The sequence below is a fragment of the Harpia harpyja genome, chromosome 3 (assembly GCF_026419915.1).
Source record: "Harpia harpyja isolate bHarHar1 chromosome 3, bHarHar1 primary haplotype, whole genome shotgun sequence".
Classification (NCBI taxonomy): Eukaryota; Metazoa; Chordata; class Aves; order Accipitriformes; family Accipitridae; genus Harpia; species Harpia harpyja.
This window is the reverse complement of record NC_068942.1, coordinates 55476937-55500336: the sequence shown is the minus strand read 5'-3', so window position 1 is coordinate 55500336 and position 23400 is coordinate 55476937. Positions and strand designations below refer to the sequence as shown.

Sequence of the window (23400 nt, the reverse complement as noted above, 5' to 3'; positions counted from 1 at the left end):
TCTTAAACACACTGAGTCTTCTTTATTAGGTTCTGCTTGTCCATTAGAACTTGCCCCAAGGCTTTTACGAGAGACAGACACATAGACCTCCACAAATTCAGTTTGGTTCACAACATTCCAGATTTCAAAACATTTATCCAAACTTGGTAACATTCTTAGAACTGTAAGACAGGAAGCAAAAACCCCATGAAATATTAACGATGCTTCCTTTTGGCAAACAGCTTAAGTAGTAAGGAGCCTCCTGCCCTCTCTCAGCATTTAAAGGATTTTATACTTCCTGAACTCGTAAAAGGAGAAAAAAGGGTATTTTTTTTAAAGGTCATCCTTATTACACATTGTATCTTTCACTAAAATTTGGCTTATTCTTCCTTTTAAAATGGAATAACTATGGTAATTATTATATCCATATGCACGCCATACTATTTTGAAGAGAATATTATGCATAGGACATAGTTAGAAAGTTTAAACAGTAGTGTAGGAAAAAACAATACTAACAAATATTTCAACTGTATCCATAAAAATGAAAATAAACATGTTTTTGACACACCTTTTGACACACACTTCTTTCCAGGTTTTAACGAGCAATGAACACCGATATCAAAGAGAATATTTCTCTATTATAGGTACAGAGGTAAAACACTGTGCAAATATCCAGGAACAAACAGAAGACTTGGGATTCAACCCAAACAATTTGCATTAGCCTTCGGCTGCTGGATATAACTATGATACACAGTGCGGATTTTTTTTCTTCTGAAAATAAAGCAAGCAGTTTATGCAAAATGAAATAAGAATAAAATTATGCCTGTATTTCAATTTGTTTCCTAATATGTAGATTAGATTTGCCTTGCCCTTCCTCCACCACAGAACATCTAGGAATTCTCTCTTCCATCTATAATATACACAGAATACTGTATTCTCAGGAGTTTGACATTAAGTGGAAAGTCAGCCATCTGTTTTTTCAGCTGGAGAGTTCATTTGCTGCTCCATTTTCCTGAAGACAGTTACTCCTCCTTTCATTACCAACATTTTGGGGACAGGCATTAGTATTATTAATACTATATGAAGTGTGTGTGGTCTATGAGGACACAATTTTACCTAGCTTACACTTTTTTTATGAACAAATGATATGATCAATTTATAAAAGCACTCCCATTAATTCCTCAGAAAAACTCAGAGTATTTTTCATCCATTTGGTACACTTTACACACAGTTACTTTTCAATAATAAAAGTACTCAGCTTCATTACTGTAGAAATTTCTGAAATTGTAGAATACAAACTGTCTCCACTCTTGTGTGTCTGCCCAAAGAACAAGTAACAACCAATATAAGCATGCATTTACTTTCAACTATAAACTTAAAAACCTTTCATTTTGGGAATTTGTATAAACTTCATTCACTGGAGACATACCATCATCAGACAAAAATTTATTATAACTACCAAAAGAACAGATTTTTCAAGAAAAGTGCATGTCTCTAGTTGAGGTGAATGTGCAACTATCACCATACATGGGGAGGGGGTAGTATTGCTCTGAACAAGCTAAAACAATAAGTGGTATTTGAACTGCTGGTTGAAAGGTAGAGGCACTGGTAATCATTATTTCCCCTTGTTTGTTCAGGACCTTCCAACAAAACAAACAACCTTTTTGTGATTGGATTGACATGGTGTTAACAATGCATTTAATGCCCAAATCAGTATGAATACAGGTAAAGCTCCTGCTAATACCAGTACCAGGATGTTAAAGCCACCTATTTTCTAAGCAACTCTAAACACATAAAAAAAAGTCAAATCTTCCCTCCTTTAGCAAATAAAGCTAACATTCACTAGGCCACGTCATATAGCAACCGCAGGTACTGTATGAGCCATACAGCCATCTGTTAAACGCTTGCCTACTGTACCTGCAATCTTTTCTGCAATCTTAGCTTCTGTAGCTCTCTCTTGCAGCTCTAAGTCCAGTTTTATTGTCTTCAGCTCCTTGTCCTTTTCAGACAGCTTATCTTGAAGCTGAATTGAACAAATGGACAGTAAGATTCTTATCTGGCTGAAACAGTCAACTAGCTCTTTTAACCACAACAAAATTTTAAATAATAGTTCCTTACCCCCAAAATACAAACACTAAGCAATACAACAGAAGTTCAATTAATTATATTTATTTATTTAAAGGACAAATGTTAAAAATATCTTTTTTATCATCTGCCCTATCTTACTCTGCAAGACAAGCAGCAATGTGTGTACCATTATTTTCACTTGGGATTCTCTTCTTCAGATATCACCAGCTGTGGTCCTTCTCACCAAGTTCAGAATTACATGGAATATAATGCAAGTAGTGTCTGCATAAATAGCCTATTTTCTACCAAGAGTAGTGACATCACAGCCTGAAGAGATTGTGGTGTAAATGCGTAATTTTTCATGTGCATCGCCAGATAGAAAACTGGCATTCTTTCGCATGCTGAGGCCTTTCTTTTAACTGGGAATTCACTAAATCTGTTCTTGGACAAGCTCATCTGAGCTTGCCATTGAATATTCAATGACACTTCATGGAAAGACTATACACTTTTCTGTTGTTTGGGTGCATGCAACTGCTACTAATGCTAGAAGCAATGCAATGTGCAAGTAGGATGGAATTTTTTTCCCCTCAAAGAGGAGGTATCAGGGCATATTCATTATCTGGACCATGTGTACAGAAGCATGACCTCCAGATTCTATTCATGAAATCCTGGCCTTGGTTTTGGTCCTCCTTGGTTTTCATCCATGGTGCAAGAACCTATGTCACTGATTAAAAAGGTCAAAGGGTAGGATGAAAGATTTTTTTAATTCCAGAGAAGCAGTTGTTAAACAGATACTAAGAATTCAAAATGACAAGAAAGCTATTGATTGGTGCACTAAAATAAATAACAAAACTAAATTAGGAACAGTTTAAAATGTATGTTTTGTAAGACAACCATAAAAGAGCAAATACTGTGATCTGAATATCTCAATTGTACCTTCTTATTTTTGGCCCTCAGAGTGTCCAATTCTTTTAAAAGGAATGCAGTTTCTGTTTTTCCACCTAAATCTGCAGCATCCTTCCATGAGGATACAAATTCAGGGAGTATCCTATTAGCCTTTCTTTCTATGGTGCTGTGTTTAGGAGAGGGAAAAAAAAGAAAGAAAAATAATGCAAAACCAGTTCCTCTCCCCTCCCAAAACAAAATACACAGAAATAAATTATCAAAACTTGTTAACCATCGCAAATGTATTAAATAGCCAGTAAAAGCGATGTCCTTCTATCACTTCTTAACTCTGTAATTCTGAAAAAAACCTGTAAATCTGGCAAAGTAAATAAATATACTACAGTACTAGGCATAAAACAGATGAATATAAATTGGCTATGAAGCCTATAAACAGAAAATGCTTAAGGGAAGCAAATATTAAAAACCTGTGCTTAAGACAGAGTGGCAAAGTAATGAAACATCTGGGGATCAAATTAATGTTCAGGTTAAAAAAAAACAAATTCTTTGGTAGGATCGACAATTCCACATGAAGTGAAATAAGAATATCCAGAAGACAAGATCTAGGAGTTCATCTTGAAGAAATCTGTAAAATGATGGTGTTATTCTAAATATAACTGACAACAGGAATTCCATACTGTATACCACTCACAGAGTTTTACGGTAACTTATTTAGTCATAGACAGGGAAAAATAAGACAACATTCAATGGCCACAAAAATTCCGTCTCAAGGTAAGACTTTTATAAAACTCCTTGGCTATCTGTTGATACTCACAGATAACTCACATCTAACTTGTAAGATGGCAGCAAAATCGGTAGATGAATGGATTAGAAGGGGGATTAGCAAATATTTTTAACATTTGCTTCCCTTAACTGTTTTCTGTTTATAGGCTTCATAGCCAATGAGTCATAAGAAGTAGCCACAGAAAAGCTATACCTTCTGAACTCCTATTTCTGCTGTATACATTACTTTCATTATGTATAATTCACATTCTAGAAAGAAAAGGAAAGCTCTCTGTTGCTCCAAAGAGTCATTCTCTTAGATAGACAGTTGTTTGTACTCAGCCACCCCTTTCTTCAGCTGCTTCCACTGGATTTATTTTCTCTATGGTTCTTTAAGAAGGAAGTTAAGATCTGTATTCTGCAGGCAAACTATGGTGCAACCTAAAGCACATCATACATAGACAGCAGGGAGATTCACATCAAAAAAAAGTACTTACTTAGTGCATTACACTATATATGGGGGGGAAGAGCGCTTAAACTGCTTGTCTTCACTTTCCAGATCCTAAAGCCTATTTCATCTTTGCTCTGTCTAGCAACTTTCATTTAGTATTGTTTCAGACTGTAAGTGATAGATGCCTCTGGATACTACTGCCTAGACATTACAAACCTCGAGCTTTTTTTGTGCATTTTCCGTGTTCAGGATGTGCTTCCCATGAACAAGTTTGAATATACCTCATCATCATCTTTCAATCCCTCAAATGTTTTCTTCCTGATGTCTAAAAGAAAACTTGACAAGTCACATTGATGGTACACTAAGGCCACCATCTATAATGCAAATCACCACTGACTCAATATTTCCTGGGTCATTCTATATCAAGATATTTTCTCATATGCTAATTGCAATCTATTTGGGGAAGGACAGATTTTGTGCAGTTTATATAGTATCTACCACACTGAGTTTTTGGCCTATAAGTTTAGGATCCTACATGCAATATATTTGCAGATGAGACGGTTCAACATGCTGACTGCTGTGGGAGGTTAATCTCAGTGTTCAAGACCAGCCTGATTGCCAGTGTGAGTGGCACTGGTGAAAGGCAGGAGCAACAATCTTTGGCTGACTCTGTGCTGAGCTGTGCTTAAGCACTCAGGATTATATTGGCTTTTAGTACAGGATGCATTGCCCTAACAGCATATATCTCAAGCCCTAATGCAAAAAAAAGCAACAAGATAGATGGAAAAGTACTATGGACTGGTTTGGGCCTAATGGGTCACCACTAGATCATACTAAAGGTAACAAAACCAGGTGTAGAATCTGCGAGACAGTTGAAGAATTAGAGTATATTTTTCAAAAGTATGTCTTAGGGGTCTGCAGCCTTGATCCCATTTTCAAAAGCAACTCTATCACTCTCAGCTAAGACTTGGGCTTCAGAATGCCTAAGTCACTCAGAACTGGTAGGATGTTCCCTAGTCAGCTAGGTATACCTTCATATATTATGCCACATATAGCATGAGTGTATATGTTTCTTAAGACTGCAGTAGAGGGCCATAGCTCAGTATGGAAATTAATGACAATAAATGACCAAAGTTAACGACAAAATAAAATGTTCAGAGTTTGTATTATACTTTTCAACCATATTTGCCCTTGTCCAGATTCCTGTCACAGACTGCCTACAAGTTATTACAGCTCCTCATGTTCACTCTTCCAGCGTCATCTGGACTTCACCCTGTTTTATTCCTGCTTCCTACTCACTTCCACCCTGTTTTATTCCTGCTTCGTACTCACTCATCAAACTTAGGGTACGCTGTGCCTGTTGTGTAAAGCCATAGATATACTAGACTTTTAGATCATCTTTTCTAATTTTGTTCAGTATGCATTTTTTAAATTATCTGGAGAGATCACAATCATTGAAATCCCTGCACTGTGTCACATAAGCCATTGCCATGATCCTATTTTCTATCAGTGTTAGAGAATAAAGTGGTGAAGTGCTGCATTCCACAACGAAAGATATGGTGAGTCTAAGTAAAAAGCTGACTTGCTGATTCACATTTGGGAATTAAACTTCCCTATCTTTATCCAAAAATCCATATGCATATTGTCTATAATTTGAATCTAGAAAAACTATATATAGGGATATTTGTTTTCACCTTGATTCTTCAGGACTGGAATTACAATCATTTGGGGCTGCTCCTCTTTGACCGGTTACTGGCAAATCTGAAAGTTTCCATGCTTCAGCTTCAGCTGGGATGAAAAATTCTGGGGTTTTTTGAGAATTCTGATGAAGCTGAAACTCAACACAAAAGTCTTCTTTCTTCAGTTCCAGGATGCGTGTTTCTAATTGGAAATAGAAGCAAACACATTTTTTCATTTGGAAAAAGAAGCACAAACTTGAGATTTCTCATTCGAAAATGGCTTGCTATATTCTTATTTGTAGCAGAAAGGAGAAAGTACTCTAGTGTCAGACTCCTCATCCCACTAAGGACCAAGAGCTGTGTTATCTAGAGCATGGATGTAGGTATTAGGACCTATTTACTGGATTTTTCTCATGGAAACCTGAAAAATTAATCACCATTTCCTAATCCCTCTTCCCCTTAAATGACTGCCTAAAATAATGCTGACCCTAGGAAATTATCTACCTATCTTTTGTAAAAATCAGCTCTACCCTAGCAAGACATGATGTATTTCTGCTGTAGACAGGGAAATTTGCAGGTTGCGAACTAGACTCTTACTTATATAGAGGTCTTTTTCAAATCCATTTTGGCTACAAAAGGAGTATCAGCAAGCTGTAATGAGCAACAACAAATTTAAGGCCCCATTATTCACTCCTGGAGAGTGTAAGGTACAGGCTCATACAAATAAAGAACCTGAAGAATGCAAAGCACAAATTGTGTCAAAGGGAAAAATTATCTGATTAAAATGTTGATTGTGATAGTTAGTTCTCTTAAGCTTGGCCACTAGATATTTTTAAGACATATTTCTGATATCAAGGTATTTAAAAGAAAGAAAGATCTACATACCATGAATGTTCTTTCATAAAGTAAGAACAAATAAGTTTTAATTATAGAACTGCATTAAAAAAATGAGGAGAAAGAAGCCTAAAAAAGATGCAAAGGGAAAGAAGTGCATATATTCTTCATTCTTTCATTTAGATTAGTAGAGAACAAACACTGGAGCTTTTGCTCCTTCAATAAAGTTAGCGTTTCCAAACATTTTGGATAAATTGTACGGTATACGTTCTTTCATCCAACTTGTTACTTCCTCCTAAAAAATAACAAGAAACTGTCTATACAGTTGCAATCATCTACAAATAGCCTGAAAATACACATCAATCAGTATCAAGGTGTCATGCTGCATGTAAGACACAAACCCACAGATCCAAGTCAAAAATACTGAAGACTGTCTCTAAAATCTGTTGCAATAGATTACTCTTTCCTTGAAGAAGGAAAGACACAGCCAATGGCACAGGAAACATCCCAAGGGCACAGAGAGATTACTTGTCGATTGGCTGTAGTCAGTTTAACAAGTTCCCATTCAAAGCTATGTGTTACTACCTTGAGGAAAAAGTTATTGTACCCACTGCTCACCTCTATTCTCCTTATCTACTTCAGCATAAATCCACCTGAATCGACTCTCACTATTCCTCTAAACTAGAACCACTGATTTCTGTACTAGAGGAACAACAGTCAACAGCACATCAGAATCTTTGTTTCTGAGCAGTCATAAACATGTGGGGACCATAACTTGATAAAACACTCATTAACAAGTATAACCAAACACTACTTTCAGTACTGTGATTGAAGTGTGTTCCTCAGATCATTTCACAGCTAATGCAGAAATTGAACACAGCCTACAGCCACCTGGAGTCTTTGAGCAAATGTACGCTGTTGTTCACCAGCTCAAAATCCTGCAGGTTTTTGAGCAGAGATTTCCTTTTAAGTGCTGCTGCATTTTAAAACTGGATTCAACCTTTTGCTCCACCTTACAGTACGTAGTGAGGATCTCTAAAGAAACAGGCATTAAAAAATTCACTATTTATATCTAAGAACCTACCCCAACTTGGGAGTGGCAACACATAAGGCCAAAATTTGGAATCCTCTCCAGTTAGTACTATCTGAAAACTAACCTAGTCTGAATTTCAATACTTGCAAAGCTTTTTATAGGGAGGCATACACTTGGTTGAGATATATTTCCCATTTGATTTATATTATAAGGAACTGCCCATCAAACATCATTCTGTCCACTTCTCCCATTTCAGATGCATTGATATGTGTATATATATAGTTGCAAATTACGTTCTCACACACTGAAGGGGAAGTGCAACATTTCACTTGCCACAACTTTTCTTCCTCTTCTTCCTGAGGGCATCAACATTTTCTATAAGCCATATATATTTGAACTGCCTCAGGTGAAGTCTGTTGCATTCTGTAGAAGAATTCAAGCACAACACATCTGTTGCAATAACCAGTAACTATTGCCATGAACCTTTTTTCTTTGTTTAGCATTACTGCACTCTCCTTTGGCCCACACTATATGAAAGTTGAAGAAAAACCTTCTCACTCCAGAATGCTAAGAAGATTACATGACATTAGCTACCAAAGTTACACTGGGACAAATCAAAAAAGGGATTCCATCCCTTTAGCATGAAAGTAATCAACCGAGTAAGTTTTTCTTCTTTTCACAGTTCCCATTTTTTGAATTTGCTGCTTTTAGTGCCAGGACTTAAAAAGAGTTCACAGAGCCATTGCAATTGGAAGGGACCACTGGAGATCATCCCTGCTCAAGCAGGGTCACCTACAGCAGGTTGCCCAGGACCACGTCCAGGCGGCTTTTGAATAGCTCCACAAGCAGAGACTTGACAACCGCTCTAGACAGCCTGTGCCAGTGTTTGATCACCCTCATAAAAATTGTTGCCTTGAATTCAGATGGAATTTCATGTGTTTTAATCTGTGCTCGTTGACTCTTGTCCTGTCAATGGGTACTACCAAAAAGAGTCTGGCTTCTTCTTCTTCATTCCCTTCTATTAGATATCATTCATATTGATAAGATCCACTCCCCCAAGCCTTCCCTTCTCGAGGCTCAGTCTCAGCTCTCAGCCTTTCCTCATACATAAGATGCTCCAGTCCCTTTGTGGCTCTCTGCTGGACTTGCTCCAGTAAGTCCATCTCTTGTACTAGGGAGCTCAGAACTGGACTTGACACTCTAGATGTGACCTCATCAGTGCTGAGCAGAGAGAACAGATCACCTTCCTCGATCTGCTGGCAATGTTTTTCCTAATGCAGCTCGGGTTGCTGTTGGCCATCCTTGCCATGAGGGCACATTGCTGGCTTATGCTCAACTTGCTGTCCACCAGGATCCTGATCCCTTTCTGTAGAGCTGCTTTCTAGCCAGTTGGTGCCCAGCAGGTACAGTTACATGGGATTATTCCTGGCCAGGTGCAGGGCTTCACATTTCCCATTGCTGAACTTCATGAGGTTCCTCTCTGCCCCGTTCTCCAGCCTGTCGAGGTCCCTCTGAATGGCAGCATAACCCTCTGGTGTATCAACTACTCCTCACAGTTTTGTATCATCATCAAACTTGCTGAGGGTATACTCTGCTCCCTCATCCAGATCATTAATGAAGACCTTGAACAGGATTGGATCCATTTTGACTCTGGGAGTACACCACTAGTGACTTGCCTCCTACTGGACTTTGTGCGACTGATCAATCACCATCTGGGTGCAGACATTCAGCCAGTTTTCAATCAACCTCACTGTTTACTTATTTAACCCATACTTTGCTTCTCTATTTGGATGTTATAGGACACAGAGTCCAAAGCCTTACTCAAATTCAAGGAAAACAACATCCTGCTTGATCCATGCTTTATTTCCTGCTTGTCAGGATAGACCATTTTTAAGCTTGGATGAGGTGATCCTTGAATATCAACCAGCTCTCTTGGATCCCTCTTCTCTCCAGTACTGTATCCTATGGGATTCTTCCAAGCAGATCTCTGAGGAGGTCAAAGTTTATTCTCCTAAAGTCCACAGCCGAGGTCCTGCTTTTTGTCCTGCTCCCTCCTCTCAGGATCCTAAACTCCACCACCTCATGGTAACTGCAGCCAAGGCTGCCCCCCAACTTTGACATCCACAACCATTTCTTCCTTGTTTGTAAGTATCAGGTCCAGCAGAGCACCTCCCCTTGTTGGCACCTCAATCATTTGTGTCAGGAAGTTGTCATCAGTAGACTCCAGAAATCTCCTAGACCACTTGTGCACTGCTGTTGTCCTTCCAGCAGATTATCAGCATTGTTGTAGTCCCCCATGAGGACCAGGACCTGTGAACATGAGGCTTCTTCCAGTTGTCTGAACAAGGCCTCTCCTCTATTTCACCCAGTCCTCCTCCATGCTCTTCCCTCTTACTGGCAGGATCAAGGATAACACCACCGGGGTCTCCACACCCTTGACCATCACCCCCAGAGCCACACAGTCACACGTAATACTTCCCAGGTCACCCCAACAGTATCACTGGTGCCTATGTGGAAGAGCAGCAGGGGGTAACAGAGGGTCAGATGAGCCTCAGCAGCCTCTTTATAACTTCCTGAATATGAGCTCCCAAGAAGCAGCAAAGCTCTCTAGACAGGGCAAGTAAGCAGACAGATTTTTTTTTTAATTTTTTTTTTTTTTAAACAGAATGAAGTAAACATGTCTGCATGATGAGGTAAACATCTGCATTAGCAGCTGAACTTCAGGCTAAATCCTTAGGCCATGTCAAGATACGGATTTTTATGCCTTCAACTGTAAGTTAGAGCAGCTGGAAAAAAAATAATTTAGAATGGGACTAGACCTGTGTTGGCATTTATTAATGCTAATGCTGCTGCTTCAAGCAACTTACATTTGCAGCACACCTTTTCATCCAGATTCAATTCCCTCAAGCACATGGGTAAGACTAAGCAGCATCACAGCAAGCCTGTAAGTGGCATCCCTGGAAACGTTAAGTGAAACACAGAGGGTCTGTTTTTTTCCCTAGTGGCTTTGTAAGAGAGAAGGTGATGGCAGCCTCCTCCACTCAGAATTGGAAGCGCTTTGCCCGAAGGCATTAAGGTTAGAGGTTTTTACTTGTTTAATAAAGCTGTAATGCATTTTTTTAGTCAATATGCTAAATTTGTCAGTAGAATACTTTGGGGAAGACATTTTGAACACTGTCAGATCAATGGGCATAGCAACTTCTTTATTTTTAAAACCACTTCATTCTGCATATAGCCCATGACCCCCCACCCCAAGTAATTTAGGCCTTGGTACATGGTAGCTTGTCTTGCTGTTAAACTAAGTGGCAATATTAATCAATGCACTTCAGTGCTTTTCCTCATGCCTCCTACAAATTGTATTGTGCGCTAATTACCAATGCTGCAGAGACACACTGGGGAGTAAGTAGCATTTGCAATAATCAGGCTGGACAAGGACCATCAGAGAAAGCATAAAACTGCCTTGCAAGCTTTGCAAAAAGTGCTGTAGTTTTCATTAAGTGGTATCACCACCATTGATTCTGGTTCTTGAGTACACTAAACAACTTATTTTCCATATAAAATAGAACAAGTTCAGTAGCCCAGATTAGTATTTCACTATAGGGAGAAGCTGAACAGCTGATCTTCTGTATGTATTTATCTTGAATGAATAGCTTGTTCACACTGAGAGGAAGAAAAGCAAATGTTAGGAAGAAGGAATATAAAGACACTAGAATTAAAGCTGGGAATTGATTGTGAGGGACGTAAAGGGAAGATAAGGCTGTCATGGCTTGAAATAGTAAAGACAGAACAGAATTCAATGTTGTTAAGCTGGGAGTGGTTAAAAGTCAAGTAAAAGCATTGAGCCAAACACATTTTGCAGGCAGCCACTATTCCTCATAGCTTCTTCTTAGAAGCGGGGGATTGGCACCGAGATTAGGGAAAGCACAGCATTAGAGAATCCTGTACTGACACTGATAATACAGAAAGAAGTGTTGAAGATGTAAGTGCACAGAAGATGTAAGTGCACAGAAGGTGCAGATTCACCTGGAAGGCTAAGAAGGCAGTAGCTTCTCTTGTTATACCGCTCAGCATATTCCGCAGTCCCGTCATCCAGCAGAAGCTGGGTGGGTACCTCCTTCCCTGTTCATAGTCTTTCAGCACCCCACTAGCCACTCTGATCAGCTCAGAGGTTTGCAGGGGATCTCTGCAGAATAACAATAAAGGAAAACAAACAAAAACCAACGGAACATGCATGCAGCACTGCAAAATACACAGTTGGCAACAGATCTGCCTGCAGATGAGTATGGGGACACTGGAAGCCCTTGGTGCTCCAAACCAGCTTCAAGTGTAATAGTACTTACTGCTTGCTACCTATAGCTTCCCAGTATTTGTTTTAAGCTGGTCTGTAGCACAAACAAAGCATTTTCTCATCTGTCTGCAAAAGACTGCATGAATGAACCCCTAGAGGGATGGCAGTAAGAAGCAGAAGAGGAAAAAGAGCAAAACCAGGAAGGAAGAGAATGAGCCATACACACACTGGGAGCATGAGCAAAGCTGACTGCAAACTCAGTAGCGTACTCTTCCTACGTGACGCTGCCAGATTAAAAACATTTTAAAAAATGCAGAACATTTGAGGAACTAACTGCAATCTCAATTATTAAAAGCCCCTAAAATTCAGTGATTGATAAACTCTAATTTACTGTTAATCATCTATTTTTTCTTCTCAGTCTAAAACCAACACAGCCTCAATTTCTATGGGTTTTTTGTGTGTATGTGTTTGTACAATACCAAAAACTTTGAATTTCAAACACCAAGAGGGAATATTCACTATCTAACAAAACTATCGAAGCAGAGAGCCACCCTGACCCTGTACCAAACTAAACTATTCCCACTGGAATAAAAGGACACACTTACTACAGTTTAAAAATACTTGCTCTTGCCCCTACGTGCAAACCACACATCTACTTCAACTTGCTGCAATAACTGTCAAGTATGTAAGACCATTACTTGAGAACTTCACTTTCTTTTCATTTTCACTAGACTAAATGCTATTTTTTATTACTGACATTCAAATTACCTACATTTTTTTGTATGTTAATAATATTACAAACATTTCTGAAAAGATAATTTTTGGGCACGTATGACCATACACACACGTCTGTAAGTGTTCTAACAAGTTGTTAGGACAAGACAGCTGCTGCATTAATAAAAAGCAGTTTTAATAGCTTAATGTGAAAAATGAATTATGAAATTGTCTTAAGTTCATAACATCTAATCCCACTGGACTTGAATTCTTAGATATATATAATAAATAACTAGAAATTAAATATTTAAGTCTAATGAAAAACTTGAACCTGATAGCCACTAACTTTTCAAGCTATGCAAATGAAATTAGTACTATGGCTGAATATTCCTTCATGAGCTGAAAATGATGAGTCAGCCTTTTTGTCAAAGACAAACATTCATTCACTCAGCTGTATAACTACTGGAATGTCTACCAAATAGAATGACTGTGAAAGACTCAGATTGCTCAACAGTTCACCCCTTACTGAATGATTAAAAGGCATAAATCCTGAAAATGAGTGGGAAACCAAAATTAAAGGATTTTATAGGCATAAATATGCAAAGAAAGAAAATTAACTAGTGGAAGAAATCTGATCCTATTGCCTGCCACTAGTGGAAGGAAAAGAATTGGTATCAGTTTTATGCATTTTCAGAATGCCTGTTATTTCCTTTTTCATTCGTATTTGAGTTGACACAGATGCAACATACATGATTTACATGCATATCTCAAAGGGTGTTCATTATTTTTAACTTCTTCCTCACTGTTTTATCTTTCCCTCAATCTGCAAACAAGTTTTTGGAGTTAATCCCAAGAAAAGATACTGTATTTAATTTTCAAGAAGAAAGTAATGCCTGTTTCTGTAAAGCTATTACAAAAGCTCAGTCTAAAAAGTACAAGATCAATATACATTTTTGCCCAAACAAATAAGAAAAAGTGCAGCTATACTCATCTTTGGACTTACTACAGATTTACTTATGTTAGCAATCATTTATGCCCCTTCAGTGCAGTGTAGTATACTGAGAACCAATAAGCTGCAACCAACAGCAAATAGTTGTCCCTTCATGACAGACTTTTTCTAACATTTAAAGAAAACTGGGCACACTTTAAGATGATTATTCAGTAGGACTCTAAGATCTCAATCACTTCTGTAGCACAGCAGAATAGCAGTCATAAGAACCTGATAATAAGTGAAGGCTGAGCTCAGGAGTAGTTTTCTAATACAAAGCTAATTCCTTTTATTTCTCAGTGCTCTGCCCAGCCAAAATTCCACATATAGCCAGCCAAGCCCTTGGCAGTAACAAAGAGGAAATTGCCACCTAGATGCATTGTACTCAATGCCCTAACAATACATAACTGTGGGCCCTGCTGAGAGCACCATGGGTCAACACAGAAGAATGAGGACAATCAACTTACTTTTAAGTAATTTTTACTCAGAAGGGTCCTGGATTTTACACTGAGATAGGGTATCTGCTCTTATTTCAAGAAACAAATGACAGAGGTTCACTGAAATAAGCCTTGAAAACAACATTTTCTGGAAACTCTCACAGATGTAAGGGATGCATAAGCACTGTGATAGTAATTTTAAAGCCAACAAGATTGAGGCACACAGCAATGAAGTAACTGGATCGAGGTCACTGAGCAAGCCACGGCAGAAGTAAAGCTGCAAAAGCCCAAGGTGCTGTATCCATGGGGTATCTTGGAGCCTGTGCTACCTCACCGGTGGCCCTTCCTGCTCCTGCCACCTCCTCAGAGACCTCAAATTCTTCTCTCCTATCAGAGAGGCTTTAGCAACTAATTTCAATTGGACTTCAAGAAAAAAAAAAACCATTTTTACTTAGGAATGATAAAGTAACATTTATACAATCAAAAATATAAGAGAAATTTCAAATAACTAAATTGGTATCCTTCCACACTCCTTTATGATGATAGTTTTCCTTCACAATGACAGACTACAGTACTTCTGTATTAGAAGGCAGATGTGCAGTGTATAGTATATACAAACTTCCTGTAATTTCAATAGTAGGCAGAAGAAATTAATTTTTTTTTTTTTTTTTTTTTTACATTGACTACCTTTCTAATACAGAGAACTTCCAAACAATTAAAACTGTTTCAGAAGTCAGTCAGGTTAACAGAACAATACAATTCAAATGCTCGACCTCTGGCTACAGCTAAGCATTTAAGTTGTCCAAAATCATGATCAGAGAGAACAACGTATTCTTATTGGAACTTTATTGAGAAAGTTCTCTGCAAATGAAGTAAGAATAACATAAGTTATATTTTGCATTAATGTCTTAGTTTGCTATATATCCCATGACACACACACACCAGAGGCTTGAAAATATTTTGTCTGCTAAAATACAGACAAAACTCAGAAGTTTAATGGTTCATTTTTCTTAAAGGAATCTAAAGAGAACAGTGAATTCATTCTGTGTTAGCAATTTAAGTGAGGGGACATCTGTGTTACTTTGAATGCTTCTTTATTCACCTGTACTTGTGTGGAACCCTGGCAACACCCTTCATAAAGAAATAAATTGAGAAGGAGATTAAGAACAGTTGGAGTTATTCTGGCACAGGCAATTTTTTACAATTCTCCGAGAATTCTGATTATTTTAGTAATGATGTTTCCCTCGCCTGTCTCTCTCACTAAGTCTTTTGCCCTCCTATTTTGCATCTAAACAGCAATTGTGTATAAACTGGTGAATATTTAAAATAGAGTAATGCTTCTAAGTCTTAAAATACGTGGCCAATCATTTTGGTATTCACTGCAGTTAATCGTGATGCATTTATTAACGTGTAAATATCAGACATTTCCTTTGGCATTCCACTCTCCATTTGCAATTCATTAACATATTGTTATTTTAAAATATTAGTCTCTGAGAAGACACCAGATTTTCACTGGATCGGTCTCACACATGAAAAAGCATTTTTATATTCCGAATGCATCAAAACAGCAGAATCTCTAGGCAGATAGTAAGTGGGATTCACTGAAACACAATGTTAGTTCTAATGGATGGATGATTGTGTTTGGTCTTTTGAAACTTTGAAGTATAGGTAAGTCTTGATCACACAAATTAATAAATCCTAAAGCTGGAGTTAACAATAACCATTACACCCAAATTCTGCAGCTTAGCCCAGCCAATTTTTCAAAAGGTCAGGTTGTGAACTGGAGAAGATCAGGGAGGTCCACCGCATAGCTTTGTTGCCAGGCATCTCTCGTCTGGATTGTTGCAGGCATTTATTAGTATTCGTCAGCAGACTCAACAAAGCAAACAAGAAATTCAAGCACGAATAATAAAATGAAATGCTGCTATATAACCCTTTGTCATTCAGCAAATATGGGACTTTTTAGCTACATTGTTCCTAAACCTGGGTTACTACTTTAATTTTTCTCCACAGTGCTGACTGAATGAGTATGCATGTGTGTTAAATGCAGAGCTCCCTTAACAACTGCAGGACTGCCATTTAATCTGTTGGTAGATGGACCATTTCCTGTGGGAACTCTAGCTATGATTTCCAGATCCACCAAATAAATCTCAGATTAAGATTCCAAATGAAACCTGCCTTTGGCAGATAAAAAATGTCAAGATGGATATAAACAGTAAAATTATAAATTATCTAGGTGTTGCACGATGACTTGATGTGCGTTTTTTGTTTACACTTTCCCCGATATCACAACTATACAAGGCATTCATCAAATGTCACACTTTCGTAATATTGGAGGCATCATTAAAACTGTTTGGCTAAGGACCTTGAAGTGTTTAAGCAGTAGCTCAAAAGTATATTTGTGCAAAGTAGAAGAATAAATTTACATATCAGCAGCAGCTCATAAGGGATGGGTAAATATTCTGTTTATCTCTCATTGTAATTCAGGTTAGTTTAAATACAGGGTTTCAGGATATCATTACAGCCTATATGGAGTTATTACATAATTTCCAAACATAGTGTCTGCTAGAGTTTTACTAAGCGTGCTGTGTTTATGTTTTCTAAACCAGCTAAAAACAAAGTAAACCCTCCCACCCCATTTTTCTTTTGCTATTGTCATACCAGACAATTGCTTTTCACATATAACCCCTTCCATTATCTAAATCTTAATGATCCAGAACTCCCTTTTATCTAGACAGGGTCATGTTTCCTGATGCCCATTAATTATAGTGAAAATTCTCTTATCCAAATGTACTCAACCTCCCCTACCATAAACAAACAACTAAGGCTTTGCTGAATTAGAGTTCTAAACAAAATCCCAGAAAACTACAGCTTTAGAAGTGAAGAAAAATGTTGTCATTTTAAGCGTCCGACATAAAAGAAAGGTCACTCTGCATAAAGTGCCAGCAAGACACCTTGCCCACGCATCCTTCACTCCGAGTAAGTGGTCTACTAAAGATGCAGGTGAACTTTCAGAAAAGAGTCTCCAATTAACTCCCTGGAGAACCTTTTTTTAATAAATTTTTTGGTTATGTCTTTGTTCTGAACTTAAGCTTCATTCTAGTTATTAAAATAGAAGCAAAGAAGGTTTCTAAAGAAGAAAGTAACCAAATTCCTCTTGCACTTGTGCTAGGTCTTCTAAAGCTCCTTCTGAAGCACTACATAAAAATTACTGTGGTAATAAGTGCTGCTCTCCCTGAAGCACATTTCAAGACATTCTTAAGTTAGCTGCACTCATACTTTAAAAACTTAAGCGATTCAAAGTGCAATACTTCAAGGCATGCATTCTCTCCATCTTTAGTGCTTGCAGTACTCGGTGCAGATAAGGCACTACACATTTTCAGTGTACTGTAAAAGGTCTAACAAAACGATATCCACAACACTCCAATGAGTCAGGCAGATACTCGACACTTAATTGTGCTTCTGATGAGGAGTCTTTCTGCATGCAGCCTGGCCAGAAATGCACTGTATTTAACCATTCAAAATGTACAAGGAAAGAAATGGGATGGAAAAAGGACAGATGAGAATTTATACACATGAAAGGGTGATTATATTTACAGGAAAGACCAGACAGTATTTGATGATTTTTCAGTTATCATTAGCTCCTTTTTATCTTCAAAGTCACAACACACTATTCCCTCTTTTTCCATGCAAAATGTTTTCTTCATCTTTCATACTTAGTGTTGCTCAACAGTTACTAGCCACTCTTCCTATGTTTGACTCATGCAAGATCATCCTCTGAACCTCTCTTCTACCTCCTATACTGTGCAGATAAACCTGCAACTACCCTTGCACTTTGCAAGGGGATCTCTGACAGCTAGCACACAGTGAGTTCAATGCTGAAAGCACAGCACACATGGAATTCCGACACTAATCAATTGAGCCATGTGCATGAAGAGGACTCTGCCTCTCTGCATATCACGTAGATTCTTCTGCATACACACCCATGCAATATCCAGGTCTTCTTTCTTTCCCAGGTAAACAGCACTCCTTATTGCTAAAAGAGGGAAGGAGAGGAAGAACAGGCTCACAGTATCTCCTGTTGAGGCATGTAAAAGAAACAGACTTCAATATGACAAGTATCATTTATTCTGCCTCTACTACAGCCTTGGATGAAGGGCTTGAGATTTACTTTAGAGTGTTTACAGCTGTAATGTCCTGGAGAAAGGGGAGGCAGCACCTTTACAATTAGTTGCTTTTTGACCCAACTACAGCATCAGGTGAAAAATCTTTACACGACCACATTACTCTCAAAGCTTTCTTTACCCCTTCATCTTTGTGTGTATGTGTGTTAAAGTCACACAATAATAATTCCAGTCAAAAAGTCCTTGTAATTACTATTACAAAACCAAACCTACAAAAAAGTACATTAAAATCATTACACAACTAGAAAAAAACTTACTACTTCTGATAAGTAGTCGACAAATAGATGGTGAGGAACAGGAATTTCATTTCTAGGAAGTTAGCAAAAAAATATGATTCATTTTACTTAACCTATGCATATGACTGTACATTGCCTCAATTACCATGAATGCAAAAGGGACTGCTAACAATTAATGGAATTTATAAATGGGAGTAAATAAATGCAAAAATATTTCTAGAGACATTTTATTGCCTGAATATTATTCACTACGCAGCAAAAGAACTAAAGAGTATTTTTGTAAGCAACACACACGTATATACACACCATGACCATGACAATACAAAGCAAGCTATGGCCAGATTCTTAACAGTAAGCACCATGCGTTCGTGCAAGACCAATGCATGCACAAACACACAATGCAATTAAGACAACTGTCTATGCGTAAGCTTATCACATGCACATGTGTCTGAGCAGCTATTTATACGTAACTTGTTCATTAGGTTTGCATATCTGTTTTCCTCTTCTTTTCTTCCTGAAGGGATCAGGACCAGAAAACAACAGCTCACCACCAGATAAAACACTTTTCAAATTTCCCTGCACAAGCTGATTCTGCAGTTCTGTTCCTATCTACATTATCACATCTCTTTAAAGCTAGAGTCTCCTCTGAACTACAGTTTCCAGATATCCAATTTAAAGTATTTTTACAGGCCACACAAACATTCTTTTGAAGGATAGCAAGTTACAGTGAAAGTGTCTATATGGATTATAACTAAGAGTTGACATTGAATTCTTACAGGTGAAATTGGTTTATTGACTTACATTTTAATATGTGCTTTAAGTAGTGGTTTAAAAATACATATATATATTTATTTCTATGCTTGAAAAATATAATAATCACCTTTTAAGGAAGCAAACCACTTTGCCATTAAAAATAATCCATCCATTACCTTGTTTCAGGAAATTCCATAATAATTATACAATGCTTTTCATTTTGGAGTCAGCAAAATTATAATTTTGTTGTTAAAACAGACCAAACAGTACTTGCTATTCAAAGGCTTCACCTAATTTCTGCCCTGTCCTTAAAAATCATAGATGCTCACGCTCAGAAGTATGACACAAGCAAAAACATTACGATACTGAAAGACTATATAATACAGAACAAGTATAGCTGCACCCATTCAAACATGGTACATGATACGAGTCAAATGAGACACAAATTTAACTCCAGTATTTGCACACTCACCACTTTCCTATCCTGCTAACGCTTTTGGAAAATTGACATATCAAGTACTGAATGTATATGTAAGTATGAAAAGCACCTAATTCCAGGTTCCCTCTTGTGTCTTGTGTATTAATCTTTGTGCAGTTTTTGTCATGCATGTAAACCCTACTAAAGTAACAACTCCACCCAGGTGCAATGTGCTTCCTCCCATACTGCCACTGCAATGCAAATGCACGTATTTGCCAATATAAGTTTATTTTTATAATGGACTACCACCCTAGGCCTTCTAGCTTGGATCCTGGATGTTTTTCATTTGGAAATTACAGAGTCTTCATTGGCCTGCTGCCAATGCTCTTGATTCATTTCTCTAAGAAAGCTTGAGAGAATGTGAAAAGTTACTATCCTCCTGTTAAAAACTAAGTGCTGCGGAGATAAACAGTACATTTAAATTAGATACAAACCCAAAATAATAAGCCTTGCACATAGGCTGTTCTTTAACTCTTCCTAATATACCAGGACATATTCCATATATTCCAAACAACATGCAAAGTTAAAAAGAAAATCTCAACTATCAAACACTTCAGATATACTCCTCTTAAACACCGCCTTTCTTGCAAGTATTTTATTTTATAACATCTATTAAAAGGTTACATATTATCCCACATAACTGCCATAAACCTACCAGTTCTCTGTGCCTAACATTTTTGCTGTTTTTTTTTAAATCCTCATTGCTTGACTGAATTTTCATCTAGTCAGCTGAATTTAATCTCAGACGTGCTTTAACATCCTTATTTTTTGACAAATAATTTAATCTCCAACATTTCAGTATGTTATAAAAGAAAAAAAATCATTATAGCGTTATTCCAGAAACTGCTTTTAAACTTCCAAGTTACAAGCAAGGAACAACTAGATAGAGTACAGTACCAGCTGCAAAAAGGAAAGATACCACAGATGACAAAGTGGAACACAAAACGGTACACACTTCAACACAGGCATTTAAATAGAAGATTGAAAGTTGCTTTGATTTAGTAGTTCAATGAGAAAATGCACCAGAATGTCTATCAAGGGTACACATTGAACATTATGCTGCTGTAATTTATCTACTAACTTTATGATAAGAAAGTGTAATTTAATTGTTAATATGCAAATAAAAATTCTAAGAAAAAAAAATTCCTCATCCAAACCAGTATGATGACTTCAGATTTAGCCATAATCCCTTTTTTTAACTTCCTTAGGAGTAAAAGCATAAAGAATTATGTGGCTTATTAATGACTGATCTAGAAAAAGTGTATCAATTTTACTTTTGTCTATACAACAATTTCTATTGGATACACAAATACGTAAGTGTTAGCTTGGATGAAATAGCTTTCTAAACAGCACAAAATATTAACTTAATGCATCAGAAAAATAATACACATTAAACTCAGTAACTAACCAGTTTTTAAAGTATCCGTGAGCAGCAGCAGAACGCCATTTCTTGCAGTTAGACAGAAAATATTTCACAGACAATCAGTTTATGGTATTCACTTGCCTACTTTGGAAAAGTTAACCTTTTGAACCATTCTTAGGGTATGCTGACCCCTAAAGGTCTAAAAATACTAAATCTGATTAAGCCATTACACATTTAAAGTATAAATTGTCAGATTACAATTCTCCACTAAAGTTACTCCACCATGATTACTTTTGTTTTCAGAGTATACGATTCAAAAACATTTTTAATATCACTCAGTAATAGCTCAAAATTCCATGAATTAAAAGGGGTCTACAAGTAGTTTATTTTACACAATAATATAGACAGAAATTCCTTTACATATGTAAGAAATGCATCATCTTCAAGATGGAGTATTTCTTCTTTCTTCTAAACAACAGACTCTTCATGAGAAACTTGACATCTATTATCTTTTGAGAAATAATACATAGTATAAAATTCAAAAAAAGGAAATACACAAGATGCTATCAGGCTCTGATATAGGAGGCATCTTTGATGTTGACACACCTATTCCATTTTTTAAATTTTTTTTTCCATGTACACATAGCCACTTACTGGAAAAAAAAACACTTTTATGATGTACTGAAGGTCTCCTTGTGTCTTACCCTTTCTTCAATCTACACATTATCATCTAGTCACAAGCCAGTTTCTGGCAATTCTCTTCTGTAAAGCCAGTCAGTCACTAGTGAGCTCTCAAACTCAGTGCTTTTTTTTTTTTTTTTTTTTTTTTAAGTTTCTGCCATGAAACATAGAAGAATGTATCTGAGAGCAAAATTTTGGTCATCCAAATAGAAAAAGATCCTTCCATCCTGATGGAGATGAAAACTCCATGAACCATGGAAGTTCCAAGTTAACCAAGGCCCCCCTTACCTCCAAGCCTACCTTACTGTCTATATTCAGTTGAGGTAATAACCAGAATCTCATTAATATTAGTAGGTAGCTTAATTATACTCTAGCCAGGTGTGAATAGCCAAGAAAGTTACTTTAAGACAGACTTCAGATTTGTTGTTAACCCATTAAGAAAAAAAGTTGGAAAATAGAGTGCAATGTACAGACTAAGAATTTAAATAAGGTGTCTCAAAGTTATACAAAAACATTTTCAATAACCCAGAAAATAAAAATAAAGCTGATTATTTATATTCCTGTTACCCCAAATGCTTTTAAGAGGCAGTGTGTGGCTGTGGGTTTGGGTTTTTGGGGGTTTTTTTTGGTTTGTTTTTTCTTTTCTTCCAAAGTCAGTCATGTATCAGCAAGAACAACTACATTCTAGTCACTGCCTAGCACTGGTACAACACCTGAGGTTCCTTATTAATATCTTAAAAGTCCTTACCTTTAGACCAGTTCTCCATTTCTTCTTCTGAACTTGTTTGATCTGGCATTGAGTCCAGTTTTTGCTTGAAGATTTCAGAGCTAAAATAAAGCAAACTCTAGATAAATAAACTTGAAATAATATAACACACCTATATTTTGCCTTCATTTGACAGAAAATTTGCAAGACATATGATTTAAAAATATTTATAGCATGACTTCAACAGCCAGTGCTAAATTATATTTCTCAGTAAAATATTTTTTCTTCACACATCTAATTTTTATAATGTTTTGGTTCAGCTTTCTGTTGTATGTAACTCCTTCACTTAAAAAATTATTAGTTTGTCTTCTTGTTCTAGACTCTGGTTTTGGAATTACATGCTATTGAACACAGCCCAAATCACACTGAGTGGTCCGCTAGAGGCAATGAAACTGCTTACTTTGGTAATTATTACAGATGGCAATACGCATTTCACTTTACAACATTCTTTCTCCTGCTTTAATTTCCTGGATAACATACAGGTAAAGTGGCCCATGACCACTCCAACTCTGAATTTGCAGGTTTTTCTAAACAGCTAAATAATCCTTAATTACACAGTTGCAGTATTGCATATCATCAAAGATCTTCAAGAAACAACCCTCAATACTCAAAAATAAGATCTACAGTAAAATGTTATGCTTATCAGGTAACATTTTGAGTGTTAAAATATATGCTGTCTTACACATTAAAAATTTGACTATATTCTATATCTCAAGGAAATCTAAATAAATTTGTAATCTTGCTAATATAGTAAGCTTACCACAAATTTTATTACTCAAGCACCTCTTTTAAGATGTATTGTAC

At 37.0% G+C, this 23400-nt stretch overlaps 1 protein-coding gene across 3 annotated transcripts in view; it reads right to left on the bottom strand.

Moving 5' to 3' along the window:
* Positions 1–23400, bottom strand: part of MIPOL1 (mirror-image polydactyly 1) — a 197533-nt gene that overhangs the window by 136973 nt on the left and 37160 nt on the right. For all 3 annotated transcript variants that reach the window (XM_052782649.1, XM_052782648.1, XM_052782647.1), the window contains 4 exons: positions 22579–22658; positions 5857–6043; positions 2983–3118; positions 1897–2002 (listed from right to left, as the gene is read on the bottom strand). In XM_052782649.1, coding sequence (XP_052638609.1) covers positions 1897–2002; positions 2983–3118; positions 5857–6043; positions 22579–22658 — 509 coding nt within the window. The remainder of the gene's footprint in view (positions 1–1896; positions 2003–2982; positions 3119–5856; positions 6044–22578; positions 22659–23400) is intronic.